The sequence below is a fragment of the Mirounga angustirostris genome, unplaced genomic scaffold (assembly GCF_029215605.1).
Source record: "Mirounga angustirostris isolate CCGP_5_RB_7025 unplaced genomic scaffold, mMirAng1.0.hap1 SCAF_15, whole genome shotgun sequence".
NCBI lineage: Eukaryota > Metazoa > Chordata > Mammalia > Carnivora > Phocidae > Mirounga > Mirounga angustirostris.
The window spans coordinates 76,754,080-76,777,212 of NW_026991723.1; the positions used below are offsets into that span (position 1 = coordinate 76,754,080).

Sequence of the window (23,133 nt, forward strand, 5' to 3'; positions counted from 1 at the left end):
GATGCCGCAGGAAGCCTGACCCCACACCTTTGGAAGGTGTTCTCAACCTTTCCATCAAGGTTACTGGAGCCCTTGCGATTGGGGTTCTGATCCCAAGGCCACCAATCCCAACGTGAGCGGCACTGGGCACGCCACTCCCCTCCCCGGGTTGCCTTCTACGTGCGCAGAATGGGGATGGCAATACCATTTGGCTGGTGTGCTGGGTGGATCCCACGATCCAAAGTTACACTTCAATGCAGCTCAAGAGACATCAGTTCCCTTTCTCTCTCTATCCCCACCTCTTGCCTAAAAGGTTTTCCTCTTACCCAGGATGAACTCAGGATGTAACATTTAAAAATATGCCTCAGAAAAAGCCTGCAAGGTTTGGACCAGCTGGGGGGGGGAAGAAAAAAAACATGCTTGTGTGGGCACCGAAAATTCAAAGGACAGGAAGAGGCAGCCCAGCCCAGGCCCTAGTCTACACCAGAGGGAATCATTTGGAAAAGGAGAATTTGCCCCGTATATGTGCTGAAAAGAGGCAATCACATGTGATTCTGGGTGGTGGGACCCAAAGTATCAATTTCTGGCTTGGTACACAGACTGAGCTCTTTGTTAGCCATGGGACCGTTCACTCCTGTGACTTTGGAGTCTAACAGAGGGTCCAACCACATTAGGAACTTAGGTATTGCATTCTGAATGCAGCTTAGATTTGAATGAAACTGTGGACCAGCTGGCAACCAGTTTTCACTTCAACCAAAAGAGAAGATGGGTTTTACCTAACTTAGTGAAATGTGCTGAATGCCAGAGAATCCACCACTGAAAAGCAAAAATAAAATAAAATGGTTGTTCTATGCCCATATAAGTGGAGAAACTATATAGAAAAGATAAGGGGCGTGATTAAAAGTCAGGGTTGTGGCTACTTCGGAGGGGGAGAAAGTGCTAAAATGGGAAATAGAGTCACAGTGGGTGTGTTAAGAAAAGGCTTCTAGAATGCAGGTGATATTCTAATTCTTGACCTGGGTGATGATTAGATAGGTATCATATATTTACTACTGATGAAACTGCATGTGATGTTTTTACACATTTTTCTACATGTATTTGAAATTCCACAATAAAACTGGTAAATATATATCACATAGGAAAACTACTAAAAGGAAATACCAAAACGTTAATGGTGGTTATTAGAGATGCCATGACTCTGGGTGATATTTTCCTTTCTTCTACCTTCTCTGTATTCTAAATGTACTTATGTATGTATATAATAACTTCATAATTGAAAAAGGAAAAGTAACTTTTCAGTTGAAATGCCTCATTATCTAAACAAGGCAACGACAAAATCATGGAGGTTGGTTACAATGCTTCTGCCTGAAATCCCACCATATGGAGAGCTCCATCTTTTCCCTAGGGTTTACTGTTATGAAAGAACAGCTCTCCAGGGGAACCAGGGGTGGCGGGGAGCACAAGTCCCATTGACGGCCATAGAGGCTGATCTTCAGGGTCTTCTCTCTAGAGACCCAAGTACAGCTTAACTTGTGGGCTGTTGCAGGAAAAGAAGGAGCCCCAGAGAAAATCAAGTTCCACTCTTACCATTTTTAGAAGCCCTAAGGGGCTTAACTAAGAATACACAGTGAGCAGAGCCAGGTTAAGGAACAGTGTCATTTTATAACCTAGGTCTGTATCATCCCCATGACAGTGGGCTTCTAGAATCACTTTTCCTTACATGGATGGTGAGAAAAATTCTTGAAGATCAATGAAAGCCAGAAAAAGATCCCGTGTGTGATATTGTGATTTATAATAAGAAATATAGGTATTTTATCTTCATCCTCACTTCTAGACAGAGTTCCTAAAACCCTTGGAATTTCCTTAAGTGATAAGAGCTAATAAGGTGTCTTGATATGCATAAGAAATTCCCTTCAATCACATCTGAGTTTATGTTAATGAGGTGACCTAAGGATGGGGTGCTGGTTGTCAGGGGAACCAACCATGTGATTAGAGGGTTGGAACCTTCAGGATCCAGTAAGAAGATAGGGGCTGGAGGTTGCATCAGCTGCCAATGGCCAACGATTTAATCAATTATGCTTATGTAAATAAAGCCTCCATAAAAACCCAAAGGGATAGAGTTGGGAGAATATCCCAGTTGGTGAACACACAGAGGTGTAGGAATATCATGCTTCTTTCTCTATACCTTGCCCTACGTACCCCTTCACCTGCTTGTTCATCTGTATCCTTTACAATAAACTGATAAACAGAAGTCAATGTTTCTCTCAGTTCTGTGAGCCACTCTAGCAAATGAATTGAATCCAAGGAGAGGATCATGGAAACCTCCAAACTATACCCGGTCAATCAGAAGTACAGGTGACAGGCTGGACATGTAACTGGCCTCTGAAGGTGGGTGGGTGGGGGGCAGTCTTGTAGGACTGACCCTTTAACTTACGGGATCTGATGCTAACTCTAGTGCATTGTGTCCAAGTTCAGTTGGATTGTCCCCAGAGTCACTGCCCACTGAGAACTGGAGAACTGTTGGGTGGTGTCAAAAAGCAAGCATCCCCTGGACCCTGTTTCCTAGCTCACAATGCTCCTCTCTATCCGATAGGAACAGGCCCTGGAAAGGGATGTTCCAGAACTGGGTCCAGCTCATGCCTGGCTATTCCCACTGGGTTCGGCCAACACCCTAAGGTGCAGGGATCATTTCCAGTTTATGGACAATGCAACAGAGACTCAGACACATTCAGCTGTTACAGTCACACAGCTTCCCGGTGACAGGGACAGGATGTGAATGCAACTCTGTCTCACGGCCAAGTCTGCTCTTCGCCCTGGAAGAATTCTGATGAATCGGCCGGCTGCCCTAGGAATGTGTATAATGCTATTCAGGTGCTATCTTCTCAGTGAGAAGAAAGGCTAGTGAAGGGTTTATGAACCCTTCTCCCTGTTTGCTACCCCAAGGTTAAAAGGTTTCAAGATTGAGGCTGGTGGCCAGGGTTCCAAGCTGACTCTCCGCCATCCCCGGATAACTTCTACAGCCTCCAAGAATATCTGGGCTGGTGGTGAAGATTTGTGTACAAGGCAGGGCTCAGGGAGAAGCTGGAGAAACCAGGGAAAAGGCCAACTTTTCAGATTAATAATAATGATGCTGATGACATCATTTCTTGTCCACTTACCCCAAGACCTGTGATAAAAAATAAAAGAAGGATATTACACTGTGTGCAAGACAGAATCCTAGCCTGGGGTTTAGAACACTTAGGTTAAGCCAAACATAGTTCCCGTGCTTTTTGGCCTCAATTTGTTCATCTTTATCTTTGACAGAAGGAAGGAGGTTTACATGTGGTTAAGATCAACTTAAGAAGCCAGTTGTCTTGAAAAAAGGGAAAAGTTTGTATAAAGACATGCAGTTCTGACACAGAAGGTTACCGCAAAGAAACACAACTACTGTATGCTTTTTATGCTTCTATTTTTAAACTTACGGATATAAATTCTTATTTAGATTTGCATATGCATGGGGAAAAACTCTATAGAAAGATATATAGAGAGAGACCAAAGTGAAAGAGAAAGAGGACACTGGTTTGTGTTTTTTCTTTATATATTTCAGCAGTGTATACATTTGTTTTACTTTATTTTACAATGAGCCTGAGCTATTTGAAACAAACAAACAAAAACTAAAAGAAGACTGAAGACCCGCTGGGGAAAATACCTTATAAATTGCGACAGTTCTACCACAATTAAGATGAACACAATTATTCCGGGTTTTCATTTCAGAGCTAAGAAAAAGGTGTCTAATTATGAGCATTCCAACAGCCAGGGAGTGCTTCTTCACAGGTGTGGGACACAGCCATTGGGAACTCTGTGGTCACGGTCCCTGACCCGCTGGTGTCCTCAAGGAGACCACAGTCCCGCCCACTTGCTTCCTTCTACCTGCCAGGTCCTCTGCATTTATGCTCTCTCTCACATGCACTGGGCACATATGGCGGGGCTCTACGCCCTAAGGCACCACTTTTATTTGATCACCCCCCTCCTCAAAGGGACGCTTTCAGCCAAGCACCCTAGCCTGCCCTTGAACTGCTTGAACTGCCTCATGAAAGAAAACCAGCACCCCCGAATCAGAGGTCGTCCAGAAAACCGGAGGCGGTGCCGCTCCTCTTTATTTTAATACATCCCACACCTTCGCCCAAATCATGGAATTTGAAAACTGTCCTCACAGACTGCTGGGAATCTATGCTAAAGAAATAACTCAGAACACAAAGGAGCCTTCTGCCCCAAGATGCTCAGAGCAACACTGTTTATAATAGATTAAAATTGAAAGCACCCACTCAAAACGCCCACCATTCAGGTGAAGTAAAGCGATAGAATAGTCCCCTCCGTGAAATACAGGGCAAATGACGTTTATGAAGACTTGGCCCTGATGAAGGGCGAAGAGTTCTGGCATCACGCTGCGCTGCTTAAACTCTCTGCTCTAGAACTTAGAAGCTGTGTGACCCTGAGTGAGGCACCCAGGCTCACTCTGCCTCAGTTCTCCCATCTGTGAAAAAGGGGTAATAATGAGACCCACGTCAGAGGCTTCGGAACACAGCGACCACCCAGACCATCTCAGCTCCCATCATCCCCATCATCCCTGAAGGAAAAACCAGATAATAGCAGCAACCACACTCTGTGTCTACTTAGGGCCGGGCGCTGGCCCGCTGTGAACGCATTATCCCAGTTAGTGCCCAGAGCAGCTTTGGTGGGTATGATAAGCCCCATTTTACTCAACAGGAGCCTGAGACTCAGAGGTTGAATTTGTCCCCAGGTCACATGATTAGTGTGTGACAGAGCAGATTTGGGGCCCAGGTTTCTCTGAGGCCAGAAACTGTGCCCTTCAGCATTATACTGACCCCTTGAAGGTAGGGGTCATGGTGGGAGTAAACACTTTCTCTCACAAGGGCACCGTTCAGAAGGTGAAAAGCTTTGTGAAGCAAGTGCATGAAACACACAACTAAAATGTCAACAATCACTCTAGAGACGCTGACAAAGGAAAGCAAAAGGATGGAGAATTTTTTCCCCCTGTATATTTGCTTTCCCACCAAACAATGAGTTAAGCCTCACCCTCCACCTCATGTTACCCTTGCCTACCCTCAGGCCCTTCCAGTGTTAGAAATCTGCCGTCTGAGAACATATATCGTGAGGTCATAGATTTCGGGAACTGAAAGGAAGCTCAGCATTTCATTGGCCCCTTCCCAGGCAGGCTGGTCTGAAGCTCCCTCTCTGGTTCCAGGGTTCAGTCTCCACAGATGACCACCGCTTTCCCTGAAGAGATTTGTTTCACTCCTGCAGCCAACAGGTGGCAGAACCAGGGCCACAGCTCCCATTTCCTGCCCCCCTCCCCCACCCAGCCTCTGGGGCTCCTCTCCCCGCCCCACCATGCCATTCTTCCAGGAATCAAAGGGTAAAACCCATCCCTTTAGAAGGGCAAGGGCTGCTCCCTGACTTTAACAGATAATGACTTTCACACAATAAAACCAGCTTACCAGAAGTACCATCAGGCCCAGCAAATCTGGGTCCCAAAGAAATAAAACGAGGGGGAAAAAGTGGAGAAGGCTTCAAATGTCACCGGAAGAATAAAATATTTAATATCATAAAAAGGTGCAGAGGCTTTATGAGAAAGCCACACATTATAATCTTGGAAACCCCAAGTCTCACTCCCACCCCCTCCCCCCAGAAGGGGGGAGGGGCATATGCGGAGTTCACAAATGAAACGTGCAAATGCACGGCTTCCAACTGAGGGGTAACTCCCTTCCTTTCGAGCCCTCAAGTTTGATCCTTCTGTGCAGGCTCTGCGTCAACAGACACATTTCCATTCTACTGCTTTTCTGACTATCCTCCGCCCTCTGCCGATACTCATTCTCTTTTTATCTTCCTGCAGATCTCTTGGATACAGAGGAAGAAGAAGAAATCCTGGACATTGAAAAAGGATGGGGAGAAGGAAGTGTCCCCTCCCTTTATGCTCCCTGACACTGGGGACTTTTGCTTTGGGGAAGGATCCTCAGCTTCCAGAAGTTGCCATCTGATGAGTTAAGGGAATAGGCTTTGGAGTTAGATATACCTGGGTTTGAATTTCTGCTCTGCCTTTATCTGGCTGGTTGGACTTGGGCAAGTTTCTCACGCTTTCTCAATCTGTTTCCTCGTTGGTGCGCCTGGGTGGCTCAGTTCAGTTAAGTGTCTGCCTTCTGCTCGGATCATGATCCCAGGATCCTGGGACAGAGCCCCACATCAGGCTCCCTGCTCAGCAGAGAGCCTACTTCTCCCTCTCCCTCTGCTGCTCCCCCTGCTTGTGCTCTCTCTGTCTCTCTCTGTCAAATAAATAAATAAAATCTTTAAAAATAAAATTAAATAAATCTGTTTCCTTGTGGACAAAACAGAAGTAACAATAGTGTTCACCTCATAAGCTAGCTGTAAGGATCCAATGTGAGGATGCATTTCAAACATTTATCCCAGGGACTGGCATGAAATCAGCTCTCAAAAACTCTATATGTATCCCCATCAGTAATACTATTACTGATATTATTGATAGCACTAATTCCTTTATCAATAGCATCAACCAATTCATGCTTTCAATAACACTATCAGGACCAGTATTCCTGACAAAGGTGCATATAGAGAATTCTCAGTCTATGGACCTGTTTGATCAGAGGGCACTTTGATGGGGACACAGCATAGGAGATACTCCACCCTTGACAAAGACTATTTCCTGGCCGAAGCATCTCTGAAGGAGTTCCCATAAAGATGTGTTGCCCCCTGACTTTGCATATTTGTAAAGATTTTTAAGAAAGAAAAGGTGGCACGCATCATTCCTCCTATTCTGGACTCTGGGAAAAGCAACCCTGGTGGTACCCTACATCCATCCCACCCCTGTCACTGGTCTGCTGGGATGGACTGCACCTGAAGAGTCCATTTCTGGGGAGGGAAAACCACTCCCCAGGGGGTGGGCCCTGTCCAGGAGGGCAGAATGCCAGGCACAGGGGCTCGGGCTTCCCCGGGTCAGCAAAGCCTGGGCTATGCTCCAAAGTGATTTCTCACCCAGCTGATTCTCCCTCCGTGCCTTCCCCACACTTCCTGAGTTTAGTTTCTTTTAATCACAGCCCAACTGAGTCATTAAGGGGTGGTCGGTGGGGGGGAGGATGAGAAATGGAGAGACGCAGCTCCCTCTCCCTATATGAACCAGATTCTAGTGTTTGCCTCCTTCTGAGTGGTGCCAAAGAGGAGTCTGGCCTATAATAAATGGTCATTCCTACCCTTATTCATCTTGACTTGAAAAAAGGCAGCACGTTTGGTGTTGCCTTTCAGCATCTCATGGCAATCAGGGGTCCTGCAGCTCTTCCTAATATCTGGGAGGCGAGATGGCTTTTTAGGTCAAAATGGAAAAAGCACAAGAGGGAGAAGGAGAATATGGCTGGGTGATTTCTAGGGGGGGTGGGGCAGAGTGGGATTGGTCTTCAAAGGGAGGGCTGGGGACTGACACTAGACACACATCCTAAAAGATAACCACCACTCAGCAGGATCCAGCAAGCATGCAAATCCCTGCACCTCCCTCAGTCCTAACTTTCTATGAAGGCCCTGGATGGTCTGGCACCTGCCCTCCTCCCCACCCTCCTTCCTCTGTGCTTCTCCACATACCCTCTCTTCCTCCCAGGCAGTTCCATTTTTCTCAAGTGTCAAGTGGAGATAATCATACAGCTTAGCTCATGGGATGGCTGAGAGAATTACACTGTTTAAAACAAGCTCAGCACTCAGAACCATGTCTGCACACAGATCACTGTGTGGACCATCGTTCTTACAGTCCTAGCCTTTGTCTTTCATAAAATGGATACAGCAATGCCCACCTAGGGGGAGAGTTACCCGCATTGACTGCCATGAACGCGCGAGAACTGGCACGCAGCATTACTGAGTGCCCCCCTCTCCGACCCCAGCCCCCTTCTCTCTGCTCTCACACCCACCCGGTGAGATATTCTCCTGCAGAGACGAAGGCACTTGTTCGAGGTCACACGCAGTCCTGCCGAAGCCCCTCTCATCTTCTCAGCTACCTGAAAAACATGGTGGGGCTCTTATCCTGTACCCTCCTGTTCCATTCACCACGCTGGATGCAGGGCGACTGCTGACTAAGTCTCTGGGCTGTTGCAATGGCAAAGCGGGTGCTCTAAGGTCATTACCTAGACAGAGGCAACGGGGAGGAAGGAGTCTTAGGATCAAACCTTGATTCTGTCACTGCTTCCCTCCATGAACTTGGGCCATTTCTGCATCTTTCGAGGCCTTTGCTTTTCTGTCTGTATAATGGGAGAGGTGCTGGCCTTGTTAGATTTCTAGGGTGCCTTCCTGCCCTGAGAGCCCCGGCCTGTGTGTCCATGCTGTAGGTCAAAGGTAGGTTTAAGAGGGCCACGCATTCTCTGCTAGTCTTCTCATCAACAGGTGAGGTCCAGTTCCCTCTCTTTGAATCCATAGTGACTTTAATGACCTGCCTGACAAATAGAATGGGGCAGAAATGATGTCCTGGGACTTCTGAGGCTAGGTGCTAAGAAGGCTTGCAGCTTCTGCCTGTGCTCTTAAAACACTTGATCCCGAGATGCTCCTTTTGCAAACCTGGCCTCTGTGGCCTGAAAAGTCCAGACAAACGGACAGGCCATGAGCAGGCACTCTAGTTGACAGCCCCCACTGAGCTGAGGTCCAGCACGGCCAAGGGTCAACTGCTGGCCATTCCAGTCCCTTGTGGGTAAGCGAAGGGACCCTCTTGAAAGAAATCTTCCAGCTGCAGATGGCCCACCTGTCATGGATCAGAGACAAATCACCCAGCTGAATGAACCCTTCCCATGTTCCTGACCCACAATATGTGAGCAAAACATTGGAAAAAGGAAGGTAAGCTGTGAATTGCTATTTCAAAAGGGGCGGAGAACAGATTTTGATCGCCTGATGGTCTGAGGCTGATTCCATCAAAAGGCTGCTTCCCACGCCGGGAAAACCAGGGGAATACAAAGGAGCAGCGTGAGCAGAATGCTTCTGGGGGCTGCAGCTACATAGAGGTGGTGAAAGTGTCCTCCACACAATATTATGATGAAGTACCTATAGTTTTCTTTGGTTTTGTCCTCTATCTTTTTTTTTTTTAATTTTTTTTTTTTAAAGATTTTATTTATTTGACAGAGAGAGAGACAGCTAGAGAGGGAACACAAGCAGGGGGAGTGGGAGAGGGAGAAGCAGGCTTCCCGCGGAGCAGGGAGCCCGATGTGGGGCTCGATCCCAGGACCCTGGGATCATGACCTGAGCCGAAGGCAGACGCTTAACGACTGAGCCACCCAGGCGCCCTGGTTTTGTCCTCTATCTTGATTAAAAGTTCGCAATGTTTATAGTGCCACACAGAATAAATGGAAGCACGGCTTACTTTTCAGACTGTGCCTTGCTGATATCACTGTGCTTGCCAGATTTATACAATTTCTAATAGATAACAATTTTTTACTGTTTGGCACATTGAAGGGGAGCACAAGGCTCCCTCCCCTTTCTGATGCTTCATTCACTGCTACCTCCTCCATCCCTGGTCAAGAGGTGAGGGTCTCCCTGGAAATACTTGAAAATCTAAATAACAAGGTCATTCTTTATATGGTATCTCTTGGATCACCCTCCCTCCCCATATTACTGTTCACCCTACATTCATTTCCCATCACTGCTGTAAACAGATGACCACGAACTTGGTGGTTTAAAACACACATTTATTAGCTTACAGTTCTATAGGTTCAAAGTCCAGCAAAATTCTCACTTGGCTAAAATCAAGGTATTGGCAGGGTTTCATTACTTTCTGGAGGCTGTAGGGGGTGAATCCGTTTGCTTGCCCTTCTCAAGTGTTACAGACTTTCCTTGGCTTGTAACCCCCTTCCTCCCTCTTCAAAGGTAGCAATGTTGTATGGCTCTGAGTTCCTCTGCTGCCCCCTTCTTCCACATTAAAGGACCCTGTGATTACACTGGGCTCACACTAATGATTCAGGACAATCTCCTGCTTTAAAAATTGGCTTATAGCAACCTTAATTCCATATGCAAATTTAACCTTCACCTTTGTCATATGAGGTAAAATATTCACAGGTCACAGGCATTAGGATGTGGTTCCTTGTGGGGGCTATTATTCTGCCTACCACACACATCCAGTGACCATCCCTAATTTGGGCAACTATATACCTGAGGACCATAGTATCCCAGGGAAAGATTACCACAGAAGAACCAGAAAACCAAGTCAACACCAAGCCAATTTTTTTTTTTTAATTTGGGGTTTCAGAAGTTGAGGTCTAAACCGAAGGTAAAATATAATGATAATAATAGTAATGGAAAATCTGTGATGTGTTAGAGAATTAGCTTCCCCACCCCTCACCCCCCATCCCCCTAAAGAGCTAAGGATCAATCGAGCTTGGGAAGAGAGGAATGTTGGAAATCAAACAAGATGGTCTTGCAAACGCTATAGAATGTCCTTAAAAGAGATCCTGTGCTCCATTCACAACAGGCTTGTCCACAGGGTGGCTGAAGAGAATGAGGGGCTAGAGAAAATCAGGTGAGTTTGAGGGATTGGAAAGCAGAGAGCGTCTCAGCCTCACTTGCCAGATTGCATCTGGCACCTGACAAACATAGGGTGCTCTTCCTTGGCATGACAGCTGCCAACGACAAGTGCCTTCATGGTCTACCTATGTCAACAGGTCTTCAGCTAGCTCCCCGCAGGTCCCAATGCCCGCAGTGTGATATAGAAGAGCTGATGGCCTCAGTAGGGCAGGAAAGCATCTGATAGATAGAGCCAGCTGGCCTCAAATGACCTTGTGGTGGGGATGGAGAGAACAAGGCAGCAGGTACCAGGATAAACCACGTGCCTATAAATCGCATGGGAACAGAGAGGTCCTGGCACAATACCATAAAGGAAAGACAGTGATGGACAAGTGCCAGACAAGACAGCAGGCACTAGAATTCACAGGCAGTGGTCCAGTACCGACCATCCTCTTACCCCCGTGCTTAAATGAACATCAGCCTCCTTTGAACTTAGATGTTCAGGAAGAGGTGGGAAGCAGAAAACCTAAGTTGAGCTAGAAGTATGTTTCCACTACCAATGGATGGAGCGGTACAGAAATGAAATTCAGTTACAGAAACATCATAGAAAATTAAATATGCTGTGCTCCTGAATTTTTGTGGCCCCAAACATCATACCCACTGCATAAAAACATCAGCAATCGTGGTCTCATCACCTTGCACATAAATGGCCTTTTGTAAATCCCTAATCATTTCCGAGTACGTTCTTTGATTTTTCAGAAAACCTATGAGTTCAAGAGCTACTGCTCCCTTCTGAGAGATTAAGAAACTGAGACTAACGAGGTCAACGTAGATTCGAAAGCTCACCAATGACCAAGCCAGAACTTAAACCCAGTTCACTCAGGCCAGCCTTCTTTCTCAGCTCCTCTCCCACTATCTCCTTTCTGCACCACAGGAAAGCAAGGCCAAAATGGTTCTGGCAAGAAGAATATTGAAAACATGTCCTTGGACCTCTACCTGGCCACCTTGTGGTCCTATTGGGAAGTCACTCTGCTTCCCACGTGGGTGAGGGACCTGCTGTCCCGGTTTGTTGTGATGATGAGTTATTGATGCAGACATGACTCGAGAACTCTAAAGTGCGAAAAATAGAAGGTGTTATTACTTTTTTTTTTTTTTTTTTTTTTTTGCCAGATGGAGTTTCTTAGAAGAGGGGCTGTAAGAAAAAGTTTCTCTCTGCGGGTATGACAAAGAGTCTACAGAGAAATAAGAGAAATTTTAAAGTTTAGAGTAAAAGTGGGTGTCTCCCCATCAACTCTGAAAGTGCAGAGAAGAGCTTACCTTAGCTGTATCGAGCCCTGAAGTTGAAGTTTTAACATTAGATCTTTAATCTAGAGAGGAAGGTCTCTGGCAACCTCATCAGAAGGCTGAATTTTCTCTTAACCTCCAGGGAAGGAATGTTCTTTTGCTCTCTCTCTGCATTTTGCCAGTTTACACTGATGGGAGGGACCAAGAGACATATCCCACCTAGGTACATGCTTGTGTGTGCACACCTCTGCATGCTGAGATTTCATTCTTCTGGGACATCTACCTTTGAGGAAAGGAAGTTCAGGAAACAGAACTGATGGAAAAAGGGAATAGAGGCAGACAACATAATGCCTTTCAGAAATGCCAGCTTTGTGTTTTGGAGACCACACTGCTGATCTGGGACATCTTTTTGAGTCGTGTGTCCACTGCCTAGCTTTAAGACTTGGGCAGGTCATCCTCTCTCTCACCGGGCCTCACTTTTCTATTATGCAAAACGGAGGGCAGGGTTGCAATACTCTGAAGTAGACACCTGCAGTCTACGGCCATACCACCCTGAACGTGCCCAATCTCATCTGAAGTAGACACCTGCTGACACCAACCCCCCTTTCTGTTGCTTGCACCCTACTTTTCCTTGAGAGTCTGGGCCTTCCCTCAACTCACTACCGTGCATTTTAGGGCAAGTGCCACTTGGCCCAAGTCCCAGGTACGACTGGATCTCGGATGAGCCCAGTCCTCCCCCCTGACCACAGTGACTGGTACAGTGATGGATATGAGGACCAAGCTGGCCCAATGAGATGAAATCCTATGACTTTAGCTGGAGGAACTGGGAAAAAGATGCTCTTAGTGAGTGGGGAAGCCAGAGTTATCCAGAGAATGGCATGGTGCTGAGGCAAGCAGAGACAAGAGAAGAGGGATCCCAATGACATTGTTTGATCCCCTTAATACTACTGGGCCTTGACTTCTGTTTGATCCAATACATTTTTTCTTTTTGCCTAAACTAGTTCTGAGTTTCTGTCACTTGTAATCCTAAGAATTCTGATAAAAAAATCTCCACTTGCCCATCTACCTTTGAAGATCTGTTGATCTTTGAGTCTACAATACAGTTTAATTGCATTATTTCATTCTCTAGAAGTTTCTTCTTTGTATTGGTCTCCCAGCCATTGTCTATTTCCCTACCTGTGGTGCAGGCACATTAAGAGCTGACTGCGTGATAATATGATACTTTATGTGGAAAACCCAAAACACTCCACCCCAAAACTGCTAGAACTCCTACAGGAATTTAGTAAAGTGGCAGGATATAAAATCAATGCACAGAAATCACTTGCATTTCTATACACCAACAACAAACAGAAGAAAGAGAAATTAAGGAGTTGATCCCATTTACAATTGCATCGAAAATCATAGGATACCTAGGAATAAATCTAACCAAAGAGGCAAAGAATCTGTACTCAGAAAACCATAGAATACTCATGAAAGAAATTGAGGAAGACACAAAGAAATGGAAAAATGTTCCATGCTCATGGATTGGAAGAACAAATATTGTGAAGATGTCAATGCTACCTAGAGCAATCTACACATTCAATGCAATCCCTATCAAAATACCATCCACTTTTTTCAAAGAAATGGAACAAATAATCCTAAAATTTGTATGGAACCAGAAAAGACCCCGAATAGCCAGAGGAATGTTGAAAAAGAAAAGCAAAGCTGGTGGCATCACAATTCCAGACTCCAAGTTCTATTACAAAGCTGTCATCGTCAAGATAGTATGGTACTGGCACAAAAACAGACACGTAGATCAATGGAACAGAGTAGAGAGCCCAGAAATGGACCCTCAACTCTATGGTCAACTAATTTTCAACAAAGCAGGAAAGAATGTCCAATGGAAAAAAGACAGTCTCTTCAACAAATGGTGTTGGGAAAATTGGACAGCCACATGCAGAAGAATGAAACTGGACCATTTCCTTACACTACACACAAAAATAGACTCAAAATGGATGAAAGACCTAAATGTGAAAAAGGAATCCATCAAAATCCATGAGGATAACACAGGCAGCAACCTCTTCGACCTCAGTCGCAGCAACTTCTTCCTAGATCATCGCCAAAGGCAAGGGAAGCAACGGCAATACTGAACTATTGGGATTTCATCAAGATAAAAAGCTTTTGCACAACAAAACCTAAAGACAAACGACAGAATGGGAGAAGATATTTGCAAATGACATATCAGATAAAGGGCTTATCCAATTATTTGTTCACCCAGAGAACAAATAATCCAACCAAGAAATGGGCAGAAGACCCGAACAGACATTTCTGCAAAGAAGACATCTAAATGGCCAACAGACACATGAAAAAGTGCTCAACATCACTAGGCATCAGGGAAATCCAAATCAAAACCTCAATGAGATACCACCTCACACCAGTCAGAATGGCTCAAATTAACAAGTCAGGAAACAACACATGTTGGCAAGGATGCGGAGAAAGGGGAACCCTCCTACACTGTTGGTGGGAATGCAAGCTGGTGCAGCCACTCTGGAAAACAGTATGGAGGTTCCTCAAAAAGTTGAAAATAGAGCTACCCTATGACCCAGCAATTGCACTACTGGGTATTTATCCCAAAGATACAAATGTAGTGATCCGAAGGGGCACATACATGCACCCCAATGTTTATAGCAGCAATGTCCATAATAGCCAAGCTATGGGAAGAGCCCAGATGTCCGTCGACAGATGAACGGATAAAGAAAATGTGCTTTATATATACAATGGAATATTATGCAGCCATCAAAAAAAATGAAATCTTGTCGTGGATGGAACTAGAGGGTATTATGCTAAGCGAAATAAGTCAATCAGAGAAAGATAAGTATCATATGATCTCACTGATATGAGGAATTTGAGAAACAAGACACAGGATCATAGGGGAAGGGAGGGAAAAATGACACAAGATGACACCAGAGAGGGAGACAAACCATAAGAGACTCTTAATCTCAGGAAACAAACTGAGGGTTGCTGGAGTGGAGGGTGCTGGGAGGGATGGGGTGATTAGATGATGGACATTGGGGACGGTATGTGCTATGGTGAGCGCTGTGAATTGTGTAAGACTGATGAATCACAGAACTGTACCCCTGAAACAAATAATACATTATATGTTAATAAAAAAAAGAGCTGACTGCGTATTCTATTTCCTGTGGTCTCTCCCAGAGACACAGTCCTGGCCCACATCCCTGGCCCCATTCCTCCCTCCATCCCTAATTTCTTTCTTATTTACTGAGATGGTTGGGTTGCTAAGTTGAATCAACAGATTCCTGGGGTTCTCCCTCAGTTTACTGGGCGGGATAAACTAGAAAAAAGCCAGTCTGTGCTATAAATGATCACAGGGTCTATAACAGAGGTAGTAGGCATGTGGAAACAGTAATGATCTTTAGAAGAGTATGGTCACTTTTCCAAGGTGGGGAGGGAAAAAAAGACAAATCTGGAAAGAGGTCTACTTGTTTGCTACACAGGCTGGTGGGGAGCAATTCACTCTAGGCTAAAAGGCGGTAGGAGCAAAGGCTCTGAGGCATTAAACGGGGATGTATGTTCAGAGAACCACACCTAATTCACTCCACCGGCTCTAGTGTAGAAGGAAGCAAAGTGATGGAGAGGTTGGAAAGGGTCAAATCAAGACGGCATCGAATGCCAGGTGAAGAAGTTCATCTTGAAGGGCGAAGTTTACCAAGTGTGCTTCCATGAGCTCTGCCTCCCCACACATAAAACACTCACTAAATTGTTACAAATTCAGGTTCCTGGGACCTAACCCCCTCTACAGTATCAATATTACTGGTGTGGGACCCTGGAACCTACATTTGAAACAAGCACCCTATGTCATTCTGATAAAACAAACCATCCAGTTTGAAAGCCTCTTCTATAGGCAACAAAGATCCTCAAAATCCTCTGTGTCCTTACGCCATGCTTCATTCTGGAGCCTTAAGCAGATAAGACTGCCATTCCCCTCCATGCCCTTGCCTTGGCTATACCCACTCTTTCCCTAATGTAAGTTGACCCACCTCTTGAAGCCAGTTAAACACCATCTTCCCCAACTTCAACCAACCTTAAGTTCTCCACTGAAACTTTCTCTTCTGGACATCTCATTGACATGATCCCATTGTGCCCACAGAGGTAAGACATGCCCTACCTCACCCCCAAATGGACAGTCCCCTTCCTGAGGCCAGGAGCTCTCAAGGACCTATTGCATATTGGGCACTGGAGTTCTGATGTCTCATTTCATTCTTCCAACAATTCCACAAGGTAGGTTTAACGATCCCACTTTACAGATGGAGAAACCACGGGAGCCTGGTGTGCTGAAGGCCACAGAGGCAGCAGCCATGAGCGAGCTACCCCTCACAGGGAGAGGCCTCCAGCAAGCAGCCTTGGCACCTGGGCCAGCTCCATGGTCATGGGCCAATGGCACTTACCACACATCCTGAGGAGTCTACCTGGCGGTCAGACACACACTTGAAGTTTCGAGTGCAGCCCCCATTGTTCCGAGAGCAGTCACGAACTGGCCCAAAGGAGGACAGCAGGTCGTTGATGGTTTCGAAGTATGTGGACAGCATCGCTTCTTCCCTTGGAGACAAAGGGGATGGTTAAACCCCAAAGACATGTGTATCATTAGATTAAAAAAAATTAAATATGCATTCATTACAGTTAAGAGCACCATTTATGGTATTTGTAATCAAGAAAATGATACAAATACATATCTAAAAAGAAAATAGTAAGAAAAAATCCAATAGGTATGCCATCATATGACCTGATGTTTGTCTACTTGTGATGAAAAGGAATATACTTGGAACTTGGCACTCTTTATTTCACTAATCCTCATAATTTGGGAAGGTAGGCTTGAGATTTTCATTTTACCAATAAGTGAACTGTGGCTCAGAAGTGGCTGAAGTGTCTTGCTGAAGTCCACCCAGCTTGTAATGTGGCAGAACTGAAGTTTGTGCCAAGCTCCATCTGAGTCCAAAAAGGAAAGCTCTTCCTGCTATACAACTCTTAACTCACATTCTGTATGTTTCTACAGATTCCAGACCTCCCCATAGCAACTCCGCAAAATGAGCACATTCTTATTATCCCTACTTTGGATATACATTGAAACTATTAAAGGTATGGGATTTCCCCCAAGTTACAAAGCCTATAAACAGCAAAGCTAAGACACAAACACAGGACTGTCTGACTCTAGAACCTTAGAGCTTTATTTTTCATACTATTGCATAAATGTGACCCCGTCCAGACTGACAGCAAGAGCTGCTGGAAAGGTAATGGGATTCTAGGCAAATGCATCCTTCCTCCCAAATGAGGTTCCCAAGAGATGAGACTGGGCTAGGTACCATGATCCATGGATCTGCCAAAGTTTTATTAGATGAGATATACAGACAGGAGTTTTTGGATGCTGCTTTCTGGCAAAAGGGCCCCCAGATAAGGATATCCTAGCATTGGAGTATCTGTGATGCCCACAGTTGCAGAAGATATTAAAGGGACACCACAGGCACCGAGTCGAGGTACACATTATCCCATGATATAGGACTCATGGGATCCAGAATTGTGAAAGAAGGGAGATGCTTATTGCAAGAAGAGGCCAGGGAGTGCTATTGGTGATACCTCTGGACCATCCTTCATCCTTCTCTCACTGTTTCCTTCCGGAGGCATGGAGTTCTACGTTTTTGTGTCCTAGCTTATTTTCTATCTCCAGTATGATCCCCTTCTATACTATCTTTCATACTGACTGTCAGTGAATCTTGTACATTCCAGTTCTAATTCATACCTCACTCATCAATAATAGCTCTCCATTACTTACAGAAGAAAATCTAAGTTAGTTTCCTTGGCATTCAAGGTCCTTCATAATTTGGTCTCTGCCTGCCCATCCAGCTCCATTTACCCTGTCCTCATATTCTCTACTGGCTAGCCACAGGTCTCTTCTCATTCCCTGAACACACAATCTTAGGTTAGCTTCTCTGAGAACAGACTCTGAAACAGAGTTGCACACAGCAGATTTTTCAAGGATCCCTCTTCTACACTTGTAGGAAGTAAGCAAGGCAGGACTGGACGAGGGAGAGGCCGACCTGCAATGTGGTTAATGCAAATAGATCTGAAGCTTCAGTTTGTCTTTAGGGGAGCTCTAGAGCTGGGTGGCCCTTTAAGGATGTCCTGATTAGAGACAAGGGGCCCTGCCCTCTGTATCACCATGTTGGCCAGTCACTGGCCAAGGGCTGCCATCTGGAAGGTGGTATCCTTGGGTGAGGCAGTTCATTGAAGGCAATACCCAGGGAGGAACACAGCTATGGGCCACGAGCCACCATCCAGGGGACGGGCAGGTCATCCCTGAAAAAGGGATCTGAGTATAGTATGTACCTTCACTTCTCAGAATCCTTAATCATGCTTTTGGGTCTGGGATGCTCATCTCTGATTCTTCTCCCTGATAAAATCCCAAGAATCCTTCAAAACTATTCAAATTCAGGGCACCTGGGTGGCTCAGACAGTTAAGCGTCTGCTTTAGGCACAGGTCATGATCCCCAAGTCCTGGGATTGAGTCCCGCATCCGGCTCCCTGCTCAGCAGGTAGCCTGCTTCTCCCTCTGCCTCTGCCAGTCTCTCTCTCTCTCTCTCTCCCTGTCTCTCACGAATAAATAAATAAAATCTTTAAAAAAAAACAAAAAAACTATTCAAATTCATCCATCCATCTATTCATTCATATATTGCACATGCTTATTGAGTGCTTACTTCATAGGAGGCACTATTCTAAGTACTGGGGATGCAGAAGTGACGTAGGACAAAGGCCTTACCTCCACAGAGCTTGCTATGAGTTCCTTTGTGAAACCCTGTCTACATCCCCCAACCAACCAGAATTAATTTCTTTTCCCTCTGAACACATTGTTTAAATCTATTTTTTTTAAAGATTTTATTTATTTATTTCAGAGAGAGAGAATGAGAGAGAGCACATGAGAGGGGGGAGGGGCAGAGGGAGAAGCAGACTCCCTGCAGAGCAAGGAGCCCGATGCGGACTCGATCCCAGCACTCCAGGATCATGACCTGAGCCGAAGGCAGTCGCTTAACCAACTGAGCCACCCAGGCGCCCTTGTTTAAATCTATTATCTCACTGATCTTAATCATTGGCTCTATGGTTTCCCAGAAAGACCATGAGCTTTTTGAGCAAATGCCTCAAGAGTTACTCATCCCTCTCTAGCCCCCAGCACAAGGCCTGGCAAAAACTTGTGATAAGTAAATGTTTTCCAGAAGAAACAAAACACCAGAAGGCATGGATGCAGCCTCCACCTGTCATTGGTCTCAGCAAGAGGGATACGCCTCTGCTCACCCCCAACTCTAGGTTCCCGTCCCAAGTCCTTCACACTCAGGTCTGTAGTACAAGGACAACAGAGAAGATGACAGGAGAGCTGCTAGACTAGCCCTCACTTCCCAGCTTGACACAAGATGAGGTCAGGGTGACAGGTGGATGGGGGAAGAGAACTAACAGTTCCTGAACTGAGGCTGCTCTTGGGAGACTTGCCACTTTTGAATCATGGAAAGATTTGAGGATTCTGAGAAGACATTAAGGCTATTAAAATATTAATATCCTTAGAGGGAGAAGAAGAAGAAGTGAGAATTAAAATGAGGAGATAAAGACAGAGGGAGGGACAAGCTGAGAAAGTGTGAGACCACGTAAAGAGATAAACATGTAGAGAAATTGCTAGAAAGGACAGAAATGGATGGATGGATGGATGGATGGATGGGTGGGTAGATGGATGGATAGACAGACAGAAAAATATAGAGACAGAGAGACACATCCAGAGGAGTGTCATAGAGAGAGAGATTAAAAGAGAGGACTATGGAGGCAGAGAAAGTATGTGAAAAGAGAGTCTGAAATGAAGAGCTAGGTTAGGGAGAAACAGGAGTAAGAAACACAGAGATTTAAAAGGAGAAAACATCAAGGTAAACAGAACAAGGGTGTCCTGAATCGAGCACAGGGAGAGGGGAAGGGAGGAGGAGGGGGCGGGGGGAAGGGGATGGGGAAGGAAACAGCCTCAGAAAGACAGAGAATGAAAGTGAAGAAAAAGACCCTGAGTGAGTGGAAGAGAACACACACAGGGACACAGAGAGCAGTCAGAGAATGACAAAGAAAAACAAAGGAAAAAAAGATAAAAACAAGCAAAAAATGTCACCTTGCAGTGGAACCGGAGACAGCTCAGGCTATACAAATAAGGAGGCTGCTAGCTTTTAAAAGGATTGAGTCTGCATAAACATCAGTTACATGAGGGGAACATTATTTCAAACACAAAGACCTGACACTGGGGCTTTACTGAGCCTAGCAGTGATTGTGTCAGGCTGGAGAAATGAAGAATCATCTGGCACAAGCGAGAGAAGTAGCTCAAGGCAAACCCTGATATTTTCTTAACTCCAGACTTAATCCCTCATCCCAGCTGCTGAGTTTAGGATTGGGGATCTGTTGGAGCTTAAAGCTGCCCCAATAGCTGGGGGCAAAGGATCAGGGGACTAGCACTGCAGGTTGAGGTGGGCTGGGGTGACAGAGAGAACTGGGTGACTCACAGCTTTGCCAGAAATCACCATTAACACCAACATCTTCATCATCTCTAACTTTCTGAGCACCTGCTGTGCATGGACACTGTGCCAGGCTCCTTCCCCAGGCCCTGTCCTTTGACTTTCACCATTGGCCTAGGAAGTATACCTTTTTATTCCTACCCTGCAGCTGGAGAGACTGGGTCTTGTGGGTAGGGGAGTTCTGTTACTCTCCCTGGTCCATGAGGTGGAGAGGCCAGAGTGTGGATCCAAGTCAGCCTGATGTCAGGTCCTGAGCTTTCTCTGTGCCATGGGTGAGCTAGGCCAACTTGCCCCGTGACCCGGGGCGAGACAGAGCTCTTATAACAGGAGAGACGGTAGCAATCTGCATCCAATCTCTGTGTCTTCGTGGAGGAAGAACTGGAAGGGCAGAACCTGGACAACCTCTGCATTCCTCCCAGCACTGTCTCCTGGCCTGTGTATATGCCGTAATAGCCTTGATCCACGCTGGAGTAAGAAGGGGAACCGTGGTGCACTCATTTCCCAGCGTTGCCATAACAAGTACCTGGAACCAGATGCTTTAGAACAAGAGAAACTTACTTTCTCCCAGTTCTGAAGGTTGGAAGCTAAACTCAAGGTGTCAGCAGAGCTTTGCTTCCTCTGTAGGCTCTAGAGGAGAATCCTTGCTTGCCTCTGCATAGCTTCCCATGGCTCCTGGCAACCTTGGCATCCCTTGGCTTATAGTCAAATCACTCCAACCTCTGCCTCCAGCTACACATGGCCTTCTCCCTGCATCTGAGTCTTTTCCTCTTCTTACAATGACACCATCCAATGGATTTAGCATCACCCTAATCCATTATGATCTTATCTCGATTACATTGGCAAACACCCTATTTCCAAAGGTCACATTCTGAGAATCTGGGTGGACATGAATTTTGGGGGCACATGACTCAACCTACTTATCCATGCCTCAGAGGAAAGTCCTCAAGATCCTGCAGTAGGAGACAGCCGGGACTAGAACACTCTGGTCCTTGGCTCTTACTTCAGTGCTCCTAACCCCACACCAGCCCTTCCAGTTCCGGACCCTGCCTGTTACATTGTGGAATTTGCAAGGCCTATAAAGTCTTAGAAAAAGGACCCTGATAAAGCCACTTCTGCACTTGAGAGGAGAAAAAGACCAACTTTAATCAAGTACATAACACATCCCAGGCAGAACAGGGGTCAGCAAGCTTCTCTTTATAGGAGTCTATAGCAAATATCTTAGGCTTTGGAAGTCATACAGTCTCTGACCCAACTACTCAAATCTGCTTTAGTGATGCTCAAGCAGCCACAGACAATATGTTACGACAATATGCAAAGTGCAGTGAGTTAGGATGGTATGTTTCATTAAGACTGTATGTACAAAAAGACACAGCAGGCTGGATGGCTATTTCTTGGTGTTTGTTTGTTTTGATGGGAACACCCACAGGTCAGTGTTGGGAGTTAAGATCTGAACCCAGCTACACCCGACTCTACAACCCACGTTCTTGCTCCTACGTGAAGTTTCATCTGCACCTCAGTCTTCTCATCTGTAAAGTAGAAACAGTATGTTTCTAGCTCCCAACCATGTAGGATCATTGTGAGAACACAATGACACAATGCACAGAAGCCCAATTACTCTCATCTATTCATCATCCATTCATTCAAGACACCTTTGGGCACCCACTGCAGGCCAGGTACCGAGCTGATCATGACTCCGCTCTCCTTTGGCCTCTCCACACCTCTGTTCCTGCACCTGCCAGGTCCAGGTGCTGTCCACAGTGTTGCCAAGCACCTCTCCAGCTCTGGCATCTGAATTCTTTCTTTCTGATAATCCTGCTTTCAAAACGGAGTCAGCCAGACCCCTGCAGACCGAGTGAGGCTGCCATCCCCACGCTACCTGATTGCTCCAGTGCAAATGCATCACCTGGGTCCCATTTGACTGAGTCAGCAGAGCCCCACACAGGGTGAGTATGAGGCAGGGCAGCTGGGGACAGATGCTGACGTGGCCTGCTCTTAATAAACTCCAGGGGATGTCTGTGTCACTCACAGAGAGGTGTGAACAGATGACTCAGGGCCCAGACACTGACACGGCCCCACGGACAGGGACTAATCATTCTCTGGTAACAATGGGCTGCCTGGTCTCCTGAGCTCCCGGGGAGGGAGGAACCTCGGGCAGCTACCTCCGCCCCAGTGGCATGAGCAGCAGTGTAGACCAGTGGGTATGCAGCAGCTTTGTCTCCTGGCTTCACTCACTATGAGACTCTGGACAAGTCCCTTATACTCTGAGCCTCCACTTCCTCATCTGAAAAATGGGTCTAGGAACACCTAGCTGGCAGAGTTAGCCTGAGAAATAATGTAGACAATGTATGTAAGAAAGTGTCCAATGGCTGTAGTGATTAGTACCATCTCAGTGTCCCTCAAAGTTGCAAGAAACATGGCTTGAGAATGTAAGGAGCTCAATAATGAAGAAGGGAAGGTCTGTTCACTCATTCAAATTTTTCATTGATGTCTAATTTCTTGCTGGGCCCCGAGCTGGTTCCTGGGGCACTTAGGCATAGGTGTGACATAGCATGCGCTAGGGAGGTAGGAAAAAAACCACAGAAGTTACCCTCGCAATATAACTGGGGCCACGGGATCATAAAGAGGTCCCCCTTCAGCCAGACCCCGGAAGTGGGGGGTCAGACAAGGCTTTCTGGAGGGGACAGTATTGAACCTGAGACATAAAGGATGAGCAGGAATTGGCCAAATGAAGGAGAGTGGTATGGGATAAGAGTATTGC

The 23,133-nt window shown here is 46.0% G+C and overlaps 1 protein-coding gene across 5 annotated transcripts in view; it reads right to left on the reverse strand.

Annotated features, from left to right (window-relative positions):
• Positions 1 to 23,133, reverse strand: part of ASTN2 (astrotactin 2) — an 883,583-nt gene that overhangs the window by 351,506 nt on the left and 508,944 nt on the right. For all 5 annotated transcript variants that reach the window (XM_064579942.1, XM_064579940.1, XM_064579943.1 and 2 more), the window contains one exon: positions 16,242 to 16,392. In XM_064579942.1, the coding sequence (XP_064436012.1) occupies positions 16,242 to 16,392 (151 nt within the window). The remainder of the gene's footprint in view (positions 1 to 16,241; positions 16,393 to 23,133) is intronic.